A 20,080-nucleotide genomic window follows, 5' to 3' on the forward strand; every position below is an offset into this window, starting at 1 on the left:
TTAACTGTTTTATTCACTCAGTGAATATTGTGGGTGAATTGTCACTGTTTGGAGTGGTGCAATCTTGGCTGATCTCGTTAATATTTTATTTCCTTTTATCCCACTGTCTTTCAGAGGGGATCTCAATGATCCCTGAAGCTGTCATTTGTAGGATAAAACTGTCTGGCTTCTGTGTTCTATTTGTATTTATTTCCTACCTGTTTTCTGAATTTGAAAAGTGTAATAAACGAGTTGGAGCAGGGGGATGTTAATATTTTGGGAAATGGGCCTGGAACAAAACAGGCAAAAACAGACATTTTAAAATCTTGCTGACCCAAGATAACATTTTAGGACTAGAAAATAATCTCACTTTGCGGTTTATGTGTAGCATAAAAATAATATTGGTGACAACATGTTAAAGTTCCAACTAATAAGCTGCCTTATTTGTATGTTCCTTCACTGATACGAAAAAAAAAAAAAAAAAGAAAAACTGATAAGAAAGCCTTATAAAATGTTGTCCAGATAAAAGTGGCTTTTACTTATTATTTGTTCCTTTGTACAGTGCAAGAACAGTTTTGTGAAGGGATATACTTGAAAGATAGTGTCCTTTCACTTCTGCATTTCTCTTGCAAAGTCAAGTAGCTTTGAGTAGCTTTTAGACACCAGTAAAATTTTTACATGCACCCACTTCTATAAAGACACATTGGGGCAGTTTTTGAAGTAAACTGCATAGCAGGAGACAAAGAAGTCCCATTGCATGGTAGTCTTGGAGCTTGTGTGCCATCCTGAATTCCACACATCAAGACATACCACCAATTTCCAATTCCTAAAGCAAATACTTGTTAGTACACCGAAGTGAGAAGCCAGAACGAAGTTTTATCCAGCAGAGCTCAGAGGACTCTACTGACAGAGCTTCTGATTGATAAAAGGCTTGTAACAAGTCCCCTGTTGTCAGCCTTCTGGGTAGAGTTTTTCACATTTCTGCCACATTAGGTGGTTTCCTCTGGATCCCAAGGAATGTCTCCTCCTTTTCATGACCTCAGAGGCTTGGCTTTGGTCTGCACCTCACTTCAAGCATTTCTTCCTCTCTGTGTGTCATAGGCTCCTGATCTTTACTCATGCTGAAAACTCCCTGCTTTGCTGGGCTTATCCCTCCCTACTCAGCCTACTGTGGCCCCTAGCAGTATCTCACACTTGCTTGTGCTCCTTTGCTCCCTCTACGTTTCTGCTCCCAGAGTACATCATCAAGAAGAAGGTTAACTGGCAGTCTTCATCTGTGCAACCCCAGCTCGTTCCTTTTCAGATAAATTAACTACATGAGCTGGGAAACAGCCAGTGCTGAAGTTTAACCAACAGTCATATCATGATGTCTGGGGCCCCCAGTACAAGAAAGATATGTTGCTGTTGGAGAGGATCCAGAGGAGGGCCACAAAGATTATCAGAAGGCTGGAGAACCTCCCCTATGAAGACAGACTGAGGGAGCTGGGCTTGTTCAACCTGGAGAAGAGAAGGCTGTGGGATGACCTCATTGCAGCCTTGCAGTACCTAAAGGGAGCCTGTATACAGGAGGGGAGTCAACTCTTTACGAGAGTTGATAGCGGCAGGACAAGGGGAAATGGTTTTAAGTTGAAGGAGGGAAGATTTAGGTTGGATGTCAGGAGGAAGTTCTTTACTATGAGAGTGGTGAGGTGCTGGAACAGGCTGCCCAGAGAGACTGTGGATGCCCCATCCCTGGAGGTGTTCAAGGCCAGGTTGGATGGGACCCTGGGCAGCCTGGTTGAGTATTACATGTGGAGGTTGGTGGCCCTGCATGTGGCAGGGGTGTTGGAGCTTGATGATTCTTGAGGTCCATTCCAACCCAGGCCATACTATGATTCTATGATATATTCCCACAGAGCAACAGATAGAAGGGACCTTGACTGGAGCCTGATGACGATGTTGACAGTATTTTGTGAGGCTGAGCTGAGCTCCATATCCAAAAGCTGCATACCAGCACAGCTTTGGAAAAAAATGATTGGTAGTTGTACGTCAAGAGCATACAATTGCCTGAAAGACATGCTAGCTGTGGGCTTGCCAAGTATTTGGTATGAATGCAAATATCATGTGCTAGGTGATGCTGATATGTCTAATATCACTAAATAATACAGCCGTTTTCTCCCATAAGAGCTCATCTGCACAGTATATATTCTGTTCAGTAGAATCATTGCACGCTTCATGGATTTACATTTGATGGCAGTTTACAAGTTGTTTGCATTTAATTTTTGGATAAGCAGAATTAAGTTTCAAGATCAGTTATGCTAACATGAAACTAATTATTTTCGCTTTTTGTTTTCTCTTTTTTGTAAATTGACACAGCATTATGTTGACTTGTGTTCTGTCTCTGCTTTGGCTCAGTTCCCATATCTTTCCATTTAAAGTTGTCTGTATTTCCTTTGCTTACCCAACCCCTGTTTTCCTTTCCAAATAAGGCAAATACAAGGCAGACTACCTAAAATACATATGTTGCTTTTTATATTGACCTATGGAAGCCTTGTCACACCCATAGTTGATTTGAGAAGAACCTCCTGTGTTAAGCTGTTATATGTGCCAGTTCTTTGTCCAATTTGTTGGAAACATTTGCAGAACAGCTTACCCTGTGTTACATGATGTTCACTGTGCTGTTTGTAATATGAAGTAAGGTTCATATTACACTGTTTCCACTTTCCAGTTATTTAATGATAAATGTAATGTGCAAACAACTCTGTTTGCATATTACTGAGACTGAATTTAATGGCCCTCCCCAAAATCCTTTACTGTGAACACCTTTTGCCTTCAGTTGTATCTATAAACTGGCATTTTATAGCTTGAGGCCAGAGATCTTCTGTACTCTGCACATACGATTGGGGAAAATGGATGGCACAAGGAATGGTGAGCTCAATTTCCCCTCTGAATCCGAGCAATGTACTCCAGCTCCTTTAGAAAAGTAGATGTCCCTGAGTTACTGGTGTATTTTCTCTTAGTTTAACTGGTGTTTCAGCTTGTATTTCAAGCCCTCTCAGTTCTTGTTAATTTTCTGCAGTTGTAGACTTGTTTAACCAGCAATACAATATGTTAACAAACTGTTGCTCATCAGGTCAGCTCGGGTGATTTTGTAGCTGTTTGTCAGCCATTATTACATTCAGCAAGATGAAGAATTTTCCCTTAACTTCTATTGCATGTATGAACAGGAATTTTTATTTCAGTAATTATAATGGAAGGCACAGCGTTCTTTCAACATTTAGCTTTTGTGGGGTTTACTTAAAATTTCCACTTCCAGTTGCCTAACTTGGGATGATTTTAGTGTTACGCTGACAGTTATTGAGTATTATTTGTTCTTGAGCAAGTGCCAAGCTGACGCTAGGTTTTTCCTTGCTTTATGTCATTGCACAGACCTCTTCTCGATTACTGGTGCGGCCTACCAGCTCTGAGACACCCAGTGCTGCAGAACTAGTCAGTGCAATTGAAGAGCTCGTCAAAAGCAAAATGGTGAGACTAATTGACAGGTAGCAAGTCCTAACTTGTTATTCAGATAAAAATTCTATGTTCGTCCTCGGCATACAGCTTTGATGTGTGAATGTCATGTCTGTTTCAAAAGTCACTTTTGGGGTTGGCGTATGGGTCACCTTGTACACCCTGTTCTGTGAATCACTTAGAAAATAGGTGAATGGCACTGTAGAGAAGCGAAATACAGTAAATGTGAAGGAGAGGCGAATAAAAAAAATGCATGTCCTACTAGCAAAAAAGAAAATGTCCTATTAGAAAAACTAATGCTAAGACCCAGAATTACCATGATTTGCCTCACAGAGCAGGCAACATGATATACACGAAATATCTATAAAGAGCAAGTGAGTGTTGGTTTGAATGTTACTCACCCTATTTGCTAACAAATGAAGTAAGCATAATTTTATCAGATCTTTAAAGCTTTTGTTTCCAAGTTTCTGTGTTGCTGAAGATGCTCAATGGCAAAGAGTAGATTGTATAGGTAATTCCACAAGTCTTTGTATTCAGAAGGTAGTGCCACTGTGAAAACTCAGCAGAACCACAGCTTGGCAAACCCATGTTACCAGAAGTTGTTATTTCCCAGATTCTGCATAAATTTTAGCAGCTTTGAATTTCAAAATGAAAAATCGGACTTTCCATTTTCCATTTCCTCATTCAAAAAGACTTAAACTTCGCTTACATTATTACATAAATAATTTCTGCACGCTTACAGCATTAACTTCAGTTTTTTCTTCTGTTGCGCTAGAAGGGTGAATAAGAAGTCATCTGTGGGAAAATTCAAAGCAGCCTTTTGTAAATGGAAAATGTAATAGTTCACATCTCTTACATCTCTTCCATACAGCCCAGCAGTGGATTTAGATTAATGATTCTTGTGTGTAGTCCCTGCTGGATATGTTCTCATTTCACATGTGTAGCCAAGGGTCAGTTTCTCCAACTTTTTAGGCCTGTCATGTTATTACTGGGTTTTCAGTTTTTGTTGGAATTAAAAAAGATTACGGCTAAACCCTACCTAAATGTGTCTTGCGTTAAAGACTTTATCACATGCAAGGAAATGTGATATATAGCGATAGCTTGTTCCAAGATTCGGGTTTTGGATTAAAGAAATCCAATAAATATTTCAAAGAAATTTGTTCATATTATTTCTCCCATGGCTTCTCCATCTTTTAAAATAAAAAATAAGACTAAGCAGTTTGTGCGTTGGAAACCGTTTGTCTGGCAGAAGAGAGAGATGATTTCCTAGGATTTGAGCTGTCAAGCTCAAAAGCAAGTCAGTATGTTGGCCAGTTAATGAGATAAAATGTTTGTCAAAAAATGCCACTTCTGTTGTGATTAAAAATATAACATCCAAAGAATTCTCTTTAAAGTTGTTCCATTTACTTTTGAAAATATCTTATGTATGAGAGAACTAAATTATGATAAATATAATTTGACCTCTGGCAATAAGTATGCATACATGGAGTTTCTACTACAGAAGTACTTACATCCTCAACAGGATATTCTGATTTCTAGCCCACCCTGCTCAAACCAATTGAACTGCATTCTTCTCCTGTGAAGGAGAGACTGATACATTTAAAATGTGCTTCTATGAAGTTAGATTTTCCGTCCCAGAAAACAAAGTTTTTGATAGGTTTCCTCAAATCTTGAGACCTCTTTTGCCAAGATTTGTTGCAGTAATTGATATTCCATAGGTTCCCATGTACAGATGTATGTAAACACCTCTTGAGAATAAAGGGGAAATAAATAATTGTTGTTTTCTTGAACACCTTCTTAGGCCTTGGAAGACCGTCCAAGTTCCTTGTTAGTAGATCAAGGTGACAGCAGCAGTCCATCCTTCAACCCTTCAGATAACTCTCTTCTATCCTCATCATCACCTATAGATGAGATGGAAGAAAGGAAATCCAGCTCCTTAAAAAGACGACAGTAAGACCTCATTTTCACTGTTCTTAATAATGTTTTGAAGAGAGAAAATGTTTGTTGAAAGAATGTCCATTTTGAACTGACAGTAGAAATTGTTCATCTGGAAAGAAGAGGACTTGTGTTAGGTGTCAAGCATACAGTTACATTGTGTGAAGGAAAAATTCTTTCCTCAAACACTGGTCACAGTATAAGTTTCCTGTGACTTAATTTCAGTCACACTTTTATTTGACTTTTGTAACCTGTCAATCTCAGGTAAGCAAAAATATGCAAATCTTAAAGTATTCAGAGGTCTATTAGGCTTCAAAAACTGATCGTTCCCTTTCTTCTGTACCGCCATGCCATTCCTGCAGGGATTCTTAATTTCTTTTGTAGTAGTTAAGTGTTACCATGGTAGAAGAAAAACATGCCTGTTATTATGCTTAAGAGTGTCCAGATCAGAGACATACAAGCATTTTATTTTAAACAGTAGTTAAATGTTTAATTTAAATGACACATGTAGGAAAACATCTAACTCTTGATAAACAGAAGCTAGCATGTTCCACTTCCAAAATCAAAGAAGCATTTTGCTTAGAAAGAATGTGCACTAATTCTTCATTCTCAGCTATACTTATCAAGTATATGTGACTGCAAATGTCTAAAAGGCTATATGTCATTAATCCTTTTTTAGAAGTGTTTTTAATGAAATGTGTGTTCACCATTTCCTTTCCCCCGCAGCTATGTCTTGCAGGAATTAGTGGAGACAGAGCGTGATTACGTACGAGATCTGGGCTATGTAGTTGAGGTATGTTGTTTTTCATTAGTCTATTTTATTTTTCAACATGGTATCAACCAACTGTGCAACTCAACTTATTTATCTATTTAACACTGCTAAATTCAAAAAAAGCACTGTAGGCTAAGCAGGTAGAGGAGCTATCCTGAATTTGGAAGACTTGCTCCTTCCCTGCTGCTAAGCTTGTCTTAGACTTCCTAGTTTCCTCTTCTGTAAAAAAGATGAGACTTAAGGGAGATGCATAATGTTGAGCTACCAATGAAATGCATATGGAAAACCAGAGAGAACAAACGTAACAGTGAATTTCATCCACACTCTTGGGGGAACCTACAAATATTAACCTCTGAAGCAAAGGGTGGCGTTTAGATAGTATTCCTATGAAATACCATTCATTAATATAGTTTTCTTCAGTACAACATTTTGTAACCATACGTCAGGTGAAGTTGAGTATAAAACAGTTTCATGATTTGTTTGGCTTTCTGCCCCAAGTAAGTTGTTACCCTAGTCATCTTGAAAGGCTACTGAGGAAAGGGAGATTACAAGATTACCCTCGGTTTTTTTAAGTTGGGATATTCACAGTGAGTTTCTTTGATTGTTTCAGGGTTACATGGCACTTATGAAGGAAGATGGCGTTCCTGATGATATGAAAGGCAAAGACAAGATCGTATTTGGAAATATTCACCAGATTTACGACTGGCACAGAGAGTACGTATATCTAACTTGAAAGCCTGCTAGTGAACAGTTCTACCTTAAAATACTAGATTGACTTAAAGAAAATATTTATTCTCTCAAATATTTAGAAACAAGGCAAATATGCTCAGTCTTGTGCTTCATTATTTATTTAGTAGATTCAACTCAAAAATGTTGTTATGAAGATTTGTTTATATATCACAGCTGCTTCAGATAAGAATCTCTATTATGGATAGCATTGTGCAGAACTCATGTTTGTTCGAGATTTAGATTTCTCTGTTTAAGAATATAATCTTTAATTAATTTGTTAGAAATTAGCATGGCAATATGAACATCTCAACCACTCTAAACTAGGTAGGAGAAAAATATCAATCAATACATGAATGACAATATGTTAATGAATATGAGTATTTTTCCATGTTGGAATGTGTGTCCATTTGGAATATGTACTGAAATATTACACTGTTAGTATTGTCATTTTGGAAATTTGTTAATATACAACGCAGTTGACAGGATACAAAATGCATCTTGTAATAAGATTGCCTTGTAATCACCTGTTGCCACAATATAGCCTATCAGAAAAATATGCTTAGTTCTTTTGCTGCTCAGCTTCTTTTTAGGAGAGTTGGAGAAGTGCCTTGAAGATCCAGAAAAGCTGGGATCCCTGTTTGTTAAGCATGTAAGTGCAAATGTCTTCTATGGCCAAGCTCTAGTATTGCTACCAACTAACACGTTTATTAAGAATTTATCTATTATAAAAAATAGTTAAGAAAGGATTATAAAACACTCCTCCTTGTAAGACGAGGAGAGATTGTAAGAGCTTGTAAGTAGACTAAGTAAATAGCCTTGTTTTTTTGTGGGCAGTATCCTTCTATGAAGAAATATGAATGTGGACCCCATTTGTCAATTCAGTTCCAGTTCTGTTGAGGGAATTGTCATTTCATTTGACAAAGCACACCTGTTTTCTAATTGTGGATATCAAATCCTAGATATCAGTGCAGTACCTTGGAAGACAGCAAGCAGGAAATAGAAAAGCTGCTTATTTTCCATAAAGGTTTCTGTGCATTCTAGCTGTGTTCATTCCCTTTTTGATAATCACACTAGTGTTTGGGATTCCTCCTTTTTCACCTGGGGAAGCAATTGTGAGTGCCAGACATTCACAGTGTTTAATTTTAGTCCAACACTGTACCCTTTATAATTTTATACAATTTTACCCCCTCTTCATCTATTTACTGAAAGGAGTGCCCATGTGACGCATCTTGATATGGTAACTCTTCAGAAGGAAATGAGATGAACTAGTTAAAAACAGGGCTTCATCCCTGGAGGTGTTCAAGGACAGGTTGGATGGGGCCCTGGGCAACCTGATCTAGTAAACATGGAAGTTTGTTGGCCCTGCCAGACGGGGGGTTGGAGCTTCAGGATCCTTGAGCTCCCCTCCAACCTGGGTCATTCTATGATTCTGTGATAGTTATCTAGAAACTAGATAATATAAAAAATTATATACTGCTTGTCAGTCACTCTCCTATAATCTTTTTTGGGGCACGTTATTGTGTCAAAGAACAATTGAGTATCTATTTGAGATGAGATCTCAGTGTACTCCAAATCACATAAGACAGCAGAAAGGAAACATGTCTGCTAAACAAGATGGTTTGCACAAGTGTGCAAAGACAGAAGACAGGCTGGGTTTAAGCATATTTAGTGGGTTTCAGATTTTCCCAGTGGTTTTGTGTTTGAAGGTCAGTATATGGATATCAAAAAAACAGAGAGCCAAGCATTAATTGAACAGTTACTGGAAATTGGGCTTAATTCGTGGACTAATGATGAGGAGCAAGCTGTTCCATTTCTGAGGGATTATTTAAAAAAAAAAAAAAAATTTAAAAAAGAGAGAAAAAAAAAAGGGGGGAGGGGAGAATCTTGGCACTGGTGTAATGTGATGAAATCTTAAGGGAATAATTGTTCTCCTTGCTGTTTTACTTTCTCCTGGTAAGTTTATTTGAACTGCACTGTCTTTGAAAGGCATCTTTACTACTGCAGATAGAAAGGCAAGTTCTGATGCTATTACAGCATCTTCTAGCAAAAAGCTGACTAGCTAGAATGTGAAAATTCTATTTCTCATTTTAATCTATGCTTTGTATCAATTTCAAGCTTCTTTTTTTTTTCTTTTTTTTTTTTTTTTAACTTTCCATTTGTCTTCAGTGGTCATTGCTCTTTAATTCTCTGAGCAGGAAAGAAGTCCTGGCAAAATGATTAGGAAGAATTTGGAACTGATTATAGACACATGTGGGATGTCTGTGTTTCTTAACCACCAAGGTGGTAATCAAGAACAAATCTTAGAATCAAAGCTATGCTCCCTTTTTTCCTTTGTTGCCTCAGTTTAAAAATGCTTGCACACAAAATACAGAATCAGAGTTCAGAAATACCAGCACCGCTGTTCCCAGGCTACATCGCCTGCTACTGCACTCAAACTTGAACAGCGAATACTATGTAAAAGATAGGCAGGTTTCTTCTAATTACTCTGTACAACTAAGTAGGAGGAGGATACTGTAATACTATAGTAATAACTAGATAATTCAAATAAAGAATAGTCAAGTTAAATTGTAATGTTTCAGAGGCTTTCTTGATTTTCCTTGCTTAATAAAACAAAATTAACCGGTTTTGTAGTTCTTTTTATGAGGGGACTTTCTAAGCTATGGTCTCTATGCATCTGATGTTCAGGAGCAGATGTATATAACTGTGACAATGTTTTGACTTGTGTTTGCTTTCTGAAATTATTGTGGTATCCCCAAATAAATGATTTTCAGTTGTGTCATTTTGGGAAATGTACCCTATTTCAATCTGGCATGCTTTTTTCTTGGTGATAAAATATCATTCTGCATCCTTGTTTTTCTAGGAGAGAAGGTTGCACATGTACATAGTTTACTGCCAGAACAAACCAAAGTCTGAGCACATTGTCTCAGAATACATTGACACATTTTTTGAGGTAAGTCCTTGAGAGAGGATGTGTGCACAAACCATAAGCATTATCAGATCTATATGTTAGGAAAGGGCAGCACATGTGGATGTTGCTGTTATTGTTTTGAGTTGTAATTTCTTGCCATTTCTGTTCTGATTTGTGTGATACAAGCTTCTAACAATGTATTAATCTTATACGTGAACTTTAGCTGTTAATTAATCAATAAGGCCATCTTTACTAGCCTTAACTGGGTTGGTTAGCAGCTGTATACAAAAAGAAATTCTAATGTTAGATGACCAACATCATTGTAGAAAATGTACAGCCTGTGACTTAAGAATTATGTTTCAGTATACATTCTTTTCCAAAAAGATGCAGAAGGTGCTTGGAGGAGAGAAAAGCAAAATTGATACAGGGAAAGGACTCCATCTTTTGCTAATTAAAGATCAAATTCTGCTCTGTCTTCGCCAGTTTCTACTCTGATAGCCATTAATAGTAATGTGTGTTGCTGTGTTTCTTAATGAACTAAGCAATATCTGAAGCCAAAAAAATCTTTGTTTTACAACCCCCAGGATCTAAAGCAACGCCTGGGCCACAGACTGCAGCTCACAGACTTGTTAATAAAACCTGTGCAGAGAATTATGAAATACCAGCTATTACTAAAGGTAAAGCAGTGCTGAGTTGAATAATGTAATACACAGTAAATTATGTTTTCTCTTTTTAAATACTGCTTATGTTCTTCCTCTCTCTCCTACATAACAGAACCCAGGTCTGTAAGCAGATTATTTTCTAACCATGTTTCGGTAGCTGTAAAAATTGCAGTGAATAGATTGGACAATTGAATGTTGTGTTCTTTTTTCTTGTTTGTTTGTTTAAACAGTTGAAGTTCAACTGAACTCAAGTCAGTGATGTGGAAAATGGTTAGAATTAGTACTAACATCATACAAAGGGGAGAGGGATATCCCAACTGCCTCCATCTCTAGATATGACTCATCCCAGCTTCTTCATCTATACGTGCAACCGTTTTAATTACACTTAAATGTTTACTGAAGAGCAACCCTGTGTATCATAGGCACTGTTATCTTAATATATGTTCTTGTATAATCAAAAACAAAAGAGTTACTAAATCTTTAAAAATATGCAGAGGGGAACACCACAGCAAGAAGCTTTCTGCAGCGTCTTGTTCTGTGACAGAGGACAGCAAATATAGATTTTGTGAGATTCTCTCTGTGTGATTTAATGAGCACAACGCTTATATTATTGTTCTTTCCTTTTGCAGGATTTCCTCAAATATTCTAAAAAAGCTAACCTTGATACAACAGAACTAGAGGTACTTGAAATGTTTTCTCGGGGATTTCAATGCTTGTTATTCTGATCTTGTTTTGACAATGTTATTTGCCTTTTCTAATCTTCTTGATGATGTGCTTATTATACGTGTTTATGTTTCACCTTACTTTCTGTTCTAAAGTAACTGTAGCAAGTGAAACAAAATTTTATCCTGCTAACACATATTTGGAAAATTAAGCTCTGACGTTTTATCTGTCTTGAACAGAGAGCTGTAGAGGTCATGTGTATAGTACCAAAACGGTGTAATGACATGATGAATGTTGGCCGCCTGCAAGGATTTGATGTAAGTTGGCTGGGATTTTTCAGTGAGTTTTTGTCAGGTGCTCTAGAAATTAGACGCTAACATTGCAGAGAGCATTGATGGGGAGGAGGAGGAGGATAGGGTGCACAGTCACTAAGCTAGGCTGGAAGAGATGAAAATTGACTGTTGATGTAAATATGCATTAGCCAGATCATAGTCGCATACTCTGCTTGTGAAGCCCTTCCTGCTTCATGATATAAATATGAACTTGAATTCTTTCCCTTTTCAGCCCTCTAGAAAACAGAAGAATAAATGAGAGATGGTAGTGAAGGGTTTTTTGGCAACAAAGAGATGAAAGTCTTCTAGTTTCAATCATAGAATCGTTTAGTCGTGGAATCACAGAAATGCTTAGGTTGGGAAAGACCTCAAAGATCATCAAGTCCAACCACAACCTAACCATAGAACCCTAACTAACAACCCTCTAAATCATGTCCCCAAGCACCACATCCAAACAGGTTGTAAACACATGCAGGGATGGTGACCTTTCTGGGCAGCCTGTTCCAGTGCTTAACAATGCTTTCTGTAAAGAAGTGTTTCCTAATATCTATCCTAAACTTACCCTGGCACAACTTGAGGTCATTTCCCCTTGTCCTGTCACCAGTGAGAAGAGACCAACCCCACTCTCGCTGTAAACACCTTTCAGATATTGGAAGAGGGCAATAAGGTCTCCCCTCAGCCTCCTTTTCCCCACACTAAACAGCCCTGGTTCCTTCAGTCTCTCCTTGTAGGGCATATTCTGCAAGCCCTTCACAAGCCTTATTGCCCTTAAGTATTGTTAAACAGTACTGTTAAAAAGCATTCACCTGCAAAATGAAAAAAAAACAAAAAAACAACAAAAACAACAAAAAAAAAAGAGGATGGGTGTGTACTTTCATTGTTTTCTGAGAAAAGATATCAGAATTTCATGTGTATTAATGGATGCTCTAAGAGACTGGGAAATATTCAAAGCGATTTTTGTGTGGGCACCTGCTAAGATTTATTTGGGGGGCGGGGGGGTGAAAAAAAATGCAGGGTTGCACTAAATGTTTCCACTTGCTTCTGTTTTTAGGGTAAAATTGTAGCCCAGGGTAAGCTGCTACTCCAGGACACGTTCTTGGTTACAGACCAGGACGCAGGTCTTCTGCCACGCTGCAAGGAGAGACGAGTCTTCCTGTTTGAACAGATTGTCATTTTCAGTGAGCCGCTAGATAAAAAGAAAGGTTTCTCCATGCCCGGATTCTTGTTTAAAAACAGTATCAAGGTAACTGTTGTGTGTGAGTCTTATAGCAGAATTTGTGCAGGGGGACACAAAGGTAACAGTTTCTCATTCAGTGTGGAATCCCCAGTGGCATCTAGATGTACAGTCATAAAGCTCAGCAAGGTGTCAGTCATTTCCTGAAATTGTTTCCTACTGGATTTGTGCTAAGTGAGAAATGGAAATCTTTGGATTCCAGCTCTTTGATGCTTCCCAAGTGAAGCGTACCAAAGCAGTTGTTCTTGTTCAAAGCTGGACAAACATTCACAGTTCAGTCTTCAATTCTGTGCTGTGTGTACACCGCAAAGCAAAGTGATTGCAAGTAAGGAAAACTTGGTAAGTATCTCTTTTGACGAATTTCAGCTGCAGTCAGTCCAAATGGGTAGGTAACTTTTGCGAGTAGTAGTTCCATCTTCTTGGTTGTGTCAGCTCTACTACAAGAAAATCCTTCCCTTCCCACCACCCCCCTGCCTCTGCCTCTGCCCCCTCCCCCCCCAAAAAAAAATAAGCATTTAGCCTTTCTTCAACTCTTCTCAAAGACAAAAGTTGTTGCTAGCAGTGCTCACCAGCACTCCTCTTGAAGCATTTTGGGTGGATCCTGCCTCCTCTTATTTGCCTTGCAGCTCTGCATACCAGCCGTGTATCATGTTCTGTGCTGGCCAGTCAGCCTATTTCACAACATTGCTGTTTTCACAGAAGACTTTGGTATGGGCCATTGGCAGAGCTCTACAGTGGGCTCAGCATTTTAAATAACACAAGGGGAGGCTGTTGATGTGAGGGTTGATGGAGAGCATTAAGCTATACTTACAGTGAATTGGTGCACTACATCTGTCAGTGAAAGGCCATTGCACTCTCTAGAGCAAAGGCTGCTGTAGAATGAGACTGTATATTGTAGACATTTTGGTTGTACCAAAAGTGACCTGTGTTAATTCTTAGTTTACTGTAATTTGACAGTATTATTTTACTGAACAAATGGATGTTTATCTTAATCATGTTTGGAGACTGGACTCTGAACTATCACATAAGAGATCTGATCAGTGTGTTTCTCAGAAAATACATAAAGGAAATTCTCTTTTTGTATGAAGGTGAGTTGCCTTTCCCTGGAGGAAAATGTGGACAATGATCCATGTAAATTTGCACTAACATCAAGAACGGGTGATGTCACGGAGACCTTTGTTTTGCATTCTGCCAGTCCAGGAGTCCGCCAGCTGTGGATCCATGAAATTAACCAAATTTTGGAAAACCAGCGCAACTTTTTAAATGGTAAATGATCAGCTCTCGTCAAAAGTTCATAGTTGAGTGAATTCTCTCTCATCTGTTGTTGTCTTGGCTTTGAAATACTCTGCAAGTTTCCTTTTTCCTGAACGAATACAGAACAGTTGCGAGTTTTGCTGCATTTTTGCTTTAGAACAGATGCTAGCATTTCTTGTAAGAGTGATAGTCTGAATTTATGTGTTGTTTTCTCGGTGAAATGTTCCAAATGTTTTGTAGAACTGAATTACGAGAGACACCATCCATTGATGGGAAGAGTCTGTGTAACCTTTGAACCAAATGCAAGCATTTAAAGGCTAAATACCAGTTCAGTTTTAAGTATCTGTTCAGAATCTGTTTTCCATTTGTTATTTTGTTGTCCATTGATGTCTCACCTTACTGTGGCAACAACATTCAGGTTCTGCAGGAAACCATGATGATATCCTTTGGATACTTCCTACTGGGAGGTTCTTGCTATGTTTTTGTATCCATAGCTTGTTGCCCTGATCTAGAGTTGTAATGGGCAGAACAATACACTGAGAATTTTGAGTCTCATCTCTTTTTGCCCATCTTGGCTACTGACCAACAGTGCAATCTGGAGGAAGACATTTCTGCCTGGATTTAACTTTTCTGTCTTTTACAGAGAGCGGATGATATATGGCAAGTCATTAAAGGTGTAATATACAAAAGTGACTTGAAGTCTAGGGCGCGACTGGCAGCAATAAGGGAATTTCTTATTTAAGACACATTCTCCTTTTGTCACAAAATGTGTCTGCTTGAACTGTTTCTGTTCCCTTTCCTACTCTCTGTTCCCTGATCACCTCCACTCCCTTCCCCACTGCAGCCTTGACGTCTCCAATCGAGTACCAGAGGAACCACAGCAGTGGTGGAGGTGGCAGCGGCAGCAGCAGTGGTAACAGCAGCGGCCCCAGCAGCTGTAGTGGAATCCCCAGCTCCAGCCGTAGCCGGCCATCCCGGATCCCCCAGCCTGTCAGACACCATTCCCCAGTCCTGGTCTCCTCTGCAGCCTCGGCCCAAGCAGAGGCAGACAAGATGTCAGGTATGTCCATTCACAATCTCTCCCTGCCACACTACAACACCTCCTTAGAAACTGGCCTGAGCCAGCCAGACAGGCACCCTCCCAGTGCAGAACCGGACGGTCCTCAGAGAGAAGCTGAGCAGATTCCCAAGATGAAAGTTATTGAGAGTCCCAGGAAGACAGCGGGAAACATTTCTGGCTCAGCTGACGGAGCCCAGAAAGACTCACGTGGAAACTCAGAGGAAAGTCGCTCAAGAAACAGCATAGGATCACTGACGCTGGGGAAGCCAAGGCCAGGAGCAATCTCACCAATGAACTCTCCTCTCTCCACGACTTTCCCTTCTCCTTTTGGCAAAGAAACCTTTCCACCCAGCAGCCCCCTGCAGAAGGGCTCCTTTTGGAGCTCCATCCCAGCATCCCCTGCCAGCCGCCCTGGCTCCTTCACTTTCCCTGGGGACAATGACTCCCTCCAGCGGCAGGTCCACCGCCACTCTTCACACAGCAAGGACACAGACCGCATGAGCACATGCTCCTCGACCAGCGAGCAGTCAGTTCACTCCACCCAGAGTAATGGGGTAAGAGCGGAGCACCTCTGTCCTGCGAGCTCTTCTAAAACCTTCCCATGCTCCTTTCCTGTGCGTTGCCATCACTCTCCGTACTAACTTCTGGCTCTCCGGCGCTCTACTGCTCTGAAATAATCAACTGCTCCAGTGTCTTCTGCACATTAAAAAATAAAATTATCTACCTCTTTGTGTGTGTATACATAAAAATGTGGATGGTGATATGTATACAGGCACACAAACAGCTGCTAACATTAGATACAGTTTCCGCCTCTGCTGAAAACATAGATCACTAGGCTGATCCTTACTAACTTGCTGTCCTTGCTGTTTCTTCTCTAATTTGAAGGCACATAATTAACTTGCTGAAGCGTGGCAACCAGAGCACCTTGGGGTATGCATTGCAGCCAGCATTTACATCTGACTTTTGAGATTTTGGCAGATTGTCTTGAGGCTTTTTTCCCTGTCACGCACAAATCCACCACCAGCTGTCCATTGAGTTTTAACTTCGTTGAGACATCTACCAAAAAGTCCCTGGGCTGCTTGATATTATTTTGTATTTATTTCCCCATACACTCCTCCTTTCAGCATTAGTTGATAAACGGTATTCTCTTTTTAAATCTTATGCCTGGTCAAGGAAGCTTCCTACGGTCCACTCAAAACAGGCAATCAAAGCCTAGCTAAAGTAATCAACTGTTCTTCTGCTACAATCAAAACAAATAGCGGCTCTACTTTTCCCTTCTGCTTTGTAAGAAGAACTGTTTTAGTGCACCTGGAGATTCAACCTTTTAGTATGTACTTGGTGTGTGTGTGCAGAAAGCTGGGTGGGGTGTCAACAGAATCCACAGACTTTGTAATAATGTCTACCAGGAAATGTAACACAGCAATCACAGGGCATGTGCAAACATAAGCAAAAATGTCAAGGCACTTGCCATAGATATCGTAGGGCAGGCTATGGTGCCTTTGTTAAAAGTCACATTTGATTCTTTTCTCACTAAGTATTGTGTTCAGTGTTTGTTTTTCCACTCTCTCACAAATCGTATGCAGTAGCAATTTTGCAAATCACCTAACTTGGCATTCTTTTGATTTAAGTGCATGCATTTCTTTATAGAACCGTTTTAACACAAAGAATTTTCTTCTTAGTCCTGACACTTACCTTTATAATAGCTTCAGAAGAAAAAGTAATGCTTTGCATGTATCATATTTTGATCCTGATATTCCATCTTTTCATTTGATATAGCTCTGTCTTGTGTTTATCTTCAGTCTAGCAAAGTATGATGGTAATATATTAGCTGCAGTTATCAACGTGTTTCACAGTTATTGCAACTTGCATAGCACCAATGTCATTGCATTTAAAAAAAAGAAAAAAAAAAGAGAAAGGAAGGCACTAAGTTTTTTAAAACATTTGAATTTTGATACTACTGGCAAAGGTGCCTTTGTTTTTTTGTCACTGCAAAACAAAGTCCGAATGCATGCCTTCTGCTTCACTACTGCATTTCTTTTAGCTGGGTCACAATTATTCACTTATAACTCCATTTGCAGCCCATATTTTAGCAGGATTTCACGTTGCATTCAGCAGGCTAGAGAAGATGGGTCACGAAAGTTTATTTTGGTGTATTCATTTGTATGTGTATATTTACACACACATATGGTTAGGGTTACTTCATAGGGTTTCTTGGATACGTAAAGGTCACCCATAAGAAGGAAAAACAGATGTGTTGTAATTGCTGTTATTTTTTTCAGGAATATGGAAGCAGTTTTTTAGTGTTTGATTGCCTAACCTCTGTAATCCAGTAATTGAGGTCAGTAATGGCCAGAACTTGCAGTAGAAAAGCATTTTCTGCACAAGAATAATTGTTTCTTTGCAAGGCAAAGGCAAAGCTTCCTTTCTGTGATGAGAATAAATTCTGATATAAACAAATGAACAAGTTAGGAAGTTTATCACTCTGAAGTGACCAGATATTTATTTAACAGATTTATCTGTCCTTGCTGAAAATAAGAAACATTCAGACTTAATTATTACAAAGAAATGTCACATTGCATGAAGACCAGTCCTGCACTTAAACAAGTCTGCACACTAAAAAAACTCCTGTATTTTCAGGAGTAGTGCACAGAACAAGATTTGGACTTGGGCTGATTTTGCTACTTCAGCCTTCCCTACCACTCCCTTCTAAGTCTAACAGAAGGAATTAATAAAAGCAACTTTCTCTGAATAAAGTTGTTTTTAATTTAGCTAGGAGAGTTTACAAATATTAATCTAAACAGCAACTAAAAGTAGGACTTCTGGTTTTTTTATGTTCTTCTGTTCTTGGTTTATCAGAAGTATGGAAGAGTCTTGGTAATACAAAAGGCCATGTAGACAGTTCTCTAAAACAGACAAACTGGTTTCTTCCCACTGGAAGTACAGCATCTAGAATTAAATATGAATACCCACTAGTAGAGGTACAATCCAGGATGAGACGTTGCTCTCAGGTATCATTTGCTTCCTAATCCTAACAGGGGAAAGGATACAGAAATTGCAAACGCAAGCATGAATGTGCTGATCATGCTATGACTGAGTAATCAGAGTTTCTTTCCAAACTTCTTGGCCTCTCAGTATGTTACACAGCCGACTTGTGAGGAAGCACAGGTGCCAAGAGATGGACAAGGCCATTAACAGATAGGATGAGAATGAGGCTTAGGGGGCTCCCAGTGCAGCAGGCTGTCAACTGAGCACCTCTGCTTCTCCTTGGTACAAAAGAGACAAATACTTGACAGTTTAGGAAAAAAAGGTGACAGTATTTTAATCTTGAGTGCCAAGCTTTCCACTCACTGCTTGCATGTATGTGGTGCTAGTGCATGGTTATGCAATATAAACCACAGTAGCATTCAGTTACAGCTGGGTACTGCTTTCTTTCTTCAACACAGCTACCACTAAGCAATATTGAGCCCTCGCAAATAGAAACTGAGACAGTCTGATGTAAGAACACAGAGACCAAGGACAGGTGCACACACACCTCATGCCATATCATTTATGGGCCATCCACTTTTTTTTTTTTAATGTGTTTCAAGAAGGAAATCATTTTCTTTCAGGGATTCGTTTGCGTAGTCTGATAATAGGTTTTACACTTCTGTTTGCACGTATGCGGACATAAAGAGATTGACTTAAAAACGTAATAATTTCCAGTTGGCCAGGAGAAGGCTTTTTGGTTTGAAAAGTAGTGTGTCTTTAATGTGTGCACTGTCAGCAGTAAGTAGCTTCCCGCAAGAGCTCAGTGAGGAAACAGACAGCATTAATGAACACCAGTCGAAAGCGTGTGAGAAGCAGCTAACATACAGCTATCAAAGCGATGATTTTAAAGTGTGATTTCCAGCTTTATTCTTAGAGATCGATGGGCCTATTTTTCTCCAAAAAATAAATAACTTAGTATTTCAGTAATTAACCTCCTTCTGTGCACTTAAAAGTAACAGATGTGATCATATGGTTTCAAACTAGGGAGTAGCCTTGAATTTTTAAGACAGACACTGTTGAAAAGCACATTTTGTTCTTTTGTACTAGTCATGTTCTGTGTGCAGACGGCTGGTGTCTGACATCTGACAAATGGCACTAGGAAAGGTTGTATGTATTCCTCATTATTGGAGTTTCCAGTGTTTTTATGAGACAAAGTCTTGATCTGCTCTGATTTTGAAAGTGCATCTGCAAGACTTGGTGGGAAACTGTTACACATGTTGTACCATAGCTTTGCTACCTGATAAGCTTCAGTGCTTGAAAGAAAGACTAGTTGAAATCTTTTGTTAAAATGAAGTAATCCTGAATGAAAGGAAAAGGAACTGCAGCAATTCTACATAAGGGTATTCAAAGATAAAACTTTTTTGCACAAAGTAAGTATATGCAAGCATCTCTAGAAGAGAAACCTTAACTCTTCTGTTTGACTGCATCTTAAGCTGTGTGAATTATGTAGGTTGTGGTTGAAATGTGGCACGTCGAGAATAGACTGCCTTCCTCATGAACTTTAAACTTGATTTATTTTTTTTTTGCCTCCTCTTTGATTGACACTTGCAGAGTGAAAGTAGCAGCAGTAGCAATATCTCCACCATGCTGGTGACACACGATTACACGGCAGTGAAGGAGGATGAGATAAATGTCTACCAAGGAGAGGTTGTGCAGATTCTAGCCAGCAACCAACAGAACATGTTTTTGGTGTTCAGAGCCGCCACTGATCAGTGCCCCGCAGCTGAGGGCTGGATTCCCGGCTATGTCTTGGGGCACACCAGTGCAGTCATCATGGACAACCCTGATGGAACCATCAAGTGAGTGCATCAAGTGTGTTTGTTTAGAACAGGGAGAGCAAGAATAACTTCAATTTAGTCAAGGCTCTAAGCCTTTCAAACTAAAAATTGATGTGCTCTTTGAGAAATCGATGAGCATCAAGAAGTTTGAGTAGGTCTCTTTGCAAGCATCTTAAAAATGAAGTAATAAAAGCAAGGTGGTAAAAGAGAAGCATGTATTCTTTATTAAAAGCTGTAGTAGTGCAGTCTTCTGGAAAA

General features: G+C 39.2%; 1 protein-coding gene across 2 annotated transcripts in view; it reads left to right on the top strand.

Annotated features, from left to right (window-relative positions):
* Positions 1-20,080, top strand: part of TRIO (trio Rho guanine nucleotide exchange factor) — a 224,951-nt gene that overhangs the window by 196,211 nt on the left and 8,660 nt on the right. For both annotated transcript variants that reach the window (XR_011902859.1, XM_072329481.1), the window contains exons 37-49: positions 3,388-3,483; positions 5,270-5,418; positions 6,130-6,196; positions 6,786-6,889; positions 7,484-7,553; positions 9,765-9,854; positions 10,397-10,489; positions 11,104-11,154; positions 11,377-11,454; positions 12,521-12,712; positions 13,792-13,969; positions 14,802-15,571; positions 19,596-19,843. Coding sequence is in view for 1 of the 2 variants with exons in the window: in XM_072329481.1 (XP_072185582.1) it covers positions 3,388-3,483; positions 5,270-5,418; positions 6,130-6,196; positions 6,786-6,889; positions 7,484-7,553; positions 9,765-9,854; positions 10,397-10,489; positions 11,104-11,154; positions 11,377-11,454; positions 12,521-12,712; positions 13,792-13,969; positions 14,802-15,571; positions 19,596-19,843 (2,186 nt within the window). In the remaining variant the exon portion in view is untranslated. The remainder of the gene's footprint in view (positions 1-3,387; positions 3,484-5,269; positions 5,419-6,129; positions 6,197-6,785; positions 6,890-7,483; positions 7,554-9,764; positions 9,855-10,396; positions 10,490-11,103; positions 11,155-11,376; positions 11,455-12,520; positions 12,713-13,791; positions 13,970-14,801; positions 15,572-19,595; positions 19,844-20,080) is intronic.

Source organism: Excalfactoria chinensis, chromosome 2, assembly GCF_039878825.1.
Source record: "Excalfactoria chinensis isolate bCotChi1 chromosome 2, bCotChi1.hap2, whole genome shotgun sequence".
NCBI classification, from domain to species: Eukaryota; Metazoa; Chordata; class Aves; order Galliformes; family Phasianidae; genus Excalfactoria; species Excalfactoria chinensis.